We start from the raw sequence: 2,500 nt of genomic DNA on the forward strand, positions 1-2,500 counted from the left end.
GTAGACAGCATATAAACACACGTGCACACACACACACACACACACACGCATGTAAACACACACACACACACATTTTACAACCTATCGACCATGAAAATAGAGTTAACAAATAATAAATCACACCTCCATTCACACGCATGTACACACATACACACACACATTTTACAACCCTTTCGACCATGAAAATAGAGTTAACAAATAATAAATCACATCTCCATTCCCGTGGCATTCCCACTATAGTGAAATAAATTCCTGCGGGGAACCTACCGGAACTTGGCCATTTATGATGACCTCTTCGGCGAAACGCACTTTGACTGGGTTGGATTTCAATTTGGCTTTTTTGGCTGCACTGATAAACGCTGATTTGGGACACTGAGTGGGGGACAGGAGAGAAGATTAGAATTTTAAACGAACAGTTAATCATTCCAGACATGCAGCAGGGTGTCTTCTGCACCTTGAACAGACACCAATGCAAAGTTTTTTAATAGGGATTTTGTATGCAAGTCTGGCCAGCACTTTCTCATGTTAATGTTTATATAAAAAAGAGAGTTGAGAGAGCGTATAACCTTTCCGCTGCCCACGCTGTCCCTGTTTATTTGTGACTGAATTTATTTGAGGTCAACTGACAGGCCTGTGAACTTTTAAGAGTCATGTCAGCATCATTTGTTTTTCGCTACGACGACACGCATAACTTGGGGCCAACAAAACGTCTTGGTGAATTCTGTTTTCCTGCCTCTATCGCTCTATGTTAGCCTCCACAGAGGCCGGTGGCATTCGCTGACATTAGAACCCCCCGAGGGCTTGGGGGGGGATGGGGGTGGGGGGGGGGGGAACTGCATAAGCAGTGCAAATGAATGTTAATTAAATCAGTCATTTACATAGGCACACGCGGACAAAAGTCTCTGCTTGGCCAAGCCTGTTAGAAGAGCCCAAGGCCAATCCTGGGATGACAGAGAGAGGACAGTGCTAAAGTGGAGCAGATGTTTATTAACGCCGCTGATGCTAGGTGTGTTTGGAAGATGTTTATTAACGCCGCTGATGGTAGGTGTGTGTGGAAGATGTTTATTAACGCAGCTGATGCTAGGTGTGTGTGGAAGATGTTTATTAACGCCGCTGATGCTAGGTGTGTGTGGAAGATGTTTATTAACGCTAATGATGGTAGGTGTGTGTGGAAGATGTTTATTAACGCAGCTGATGCTAGGTGTGTGTGTGGAAGATGTTTATTAACGCCGCTGATGCTAGGTGTGTGTGTGGAAGATGTTTATTAACGCCGCTGACGCTAGGTGTGTGTGTGGAAGATGTTTATTAACGCCGCTGATGCTAGGTGTGTGTGGAGGATGTTTATTAACGCCGCTGATGCTAGGTGTGTGTGGAAGATGTTTATTAACGCCGCTGATGCTAGGTGTGTGTGGAAGATGTTTATTAACGCTAATGATGGTAGGTGTGTGTGGAAGATGTTTATTAACGCCGCTGATGCTAGGTGTGTGTGGAAGATGTTTATTAACGCCGCTGATGCTAGGTGTGTGTGGAAGATGTTTTTTAACGCCGCTGATGGTAGGTGTGTGTGTGGAAGATGTTTCTTAACGCCGCTGATGGTAGGTGTGTGTGGAAGATGTTTATTAACGCCGCTGATGCTAGGTGTGTGTGGAAGATGTTTATTAACGCCGCTGATGCTAGGTGTGTGTGTGGAAGATGTTTTTTAACGCAGCTGATGGTAGGTGTGTGTGGAAGATGTTTATTAACGCAGCTGATGCTAGGTGTGTGTGTGGAAGATGTTTATTAACGCCGCTGATGCTAGGTGTGTGTGGAAGATGTTTATTAACGCCGCTGATGCTAGGTGTGTGTGGAAGGCACCATACTCACCGGATACGGCTGCACTACCGTCAACATGATGGACTCCTTGCAGTTCCTGAAGTAGGAGGGCAGAAAGCATGAAACACATGAACACATGAAACACATGAACACATGAAACACATGAAACAGATGAACACATGAAACACATGAAACACATGAACACATGAACACATGAAACATATGAACACATGAAACACATGAAACACATGAACACATGAAACATATGAACACATGAAACACATGAAACACATGAAACATATGAACACATGAAACATATGAACACATGAAACACATGAAACACATGAACACATGAAACATATGAACACATGAAACACATGAAACACATGAACACATGAAACATATGAACACATGAAACACATGAAACACATGAACACATGAAACATATGAACACATGAACACATGAAACATATGAACACATGAAACACATGAAACACATGAACACATGAAACATATGAACACATGAAACACATGAAACACATGAACACATGAAACATATGAACACATGAACACATGAACACATGAACACATGAACACATGAAACGGATAAACATGAACACATGAACACATGAACACATTTACACAGTGTGATTTTCACGCACTTTTGGAAAAGGTTCTCTATGTATCT

General features: G+C 42.6%; 1 protein-coding gene across 1 annotated transcript in view; it reads right to left on the minus strand.

Annotated features, from left to right (window-relative positions):
* LOC308375271 (FERM and PDZ domain-containing protein 4-like) overlaps window positions 1-2,500 on the minus strand; it is a gene marked incomplete at both ends in the record, with an annotated part of 97,013 nt that overhangs the window by 13,613 nt on the left and 80,900 nt on the right. The window contains 2 exons of the mRNA XM_080851347.1: window positions 268-372; window positions 1,864-1,909. Of these exons, the coding sequence (XP_080707473.1) occupies window positions 268-372; window positions 1,864-1,909 (151 nt within the window). The remainder of the gene's footprint in view (window positions 1-267; window positions 373-1,863; window positions 1,910-2,500) is intronic.

This window comes from Sprattus sprattus (assembly GCF_963457725.1).
Source record: "Sprattus sprattus genome assembly, chromosome: 14".
NCBI lineage: Eukaryota > Metazoa > Chordata > Actinopteri > Clupeiformes > Clupeidae > Sprattus > Sprattus sprattus.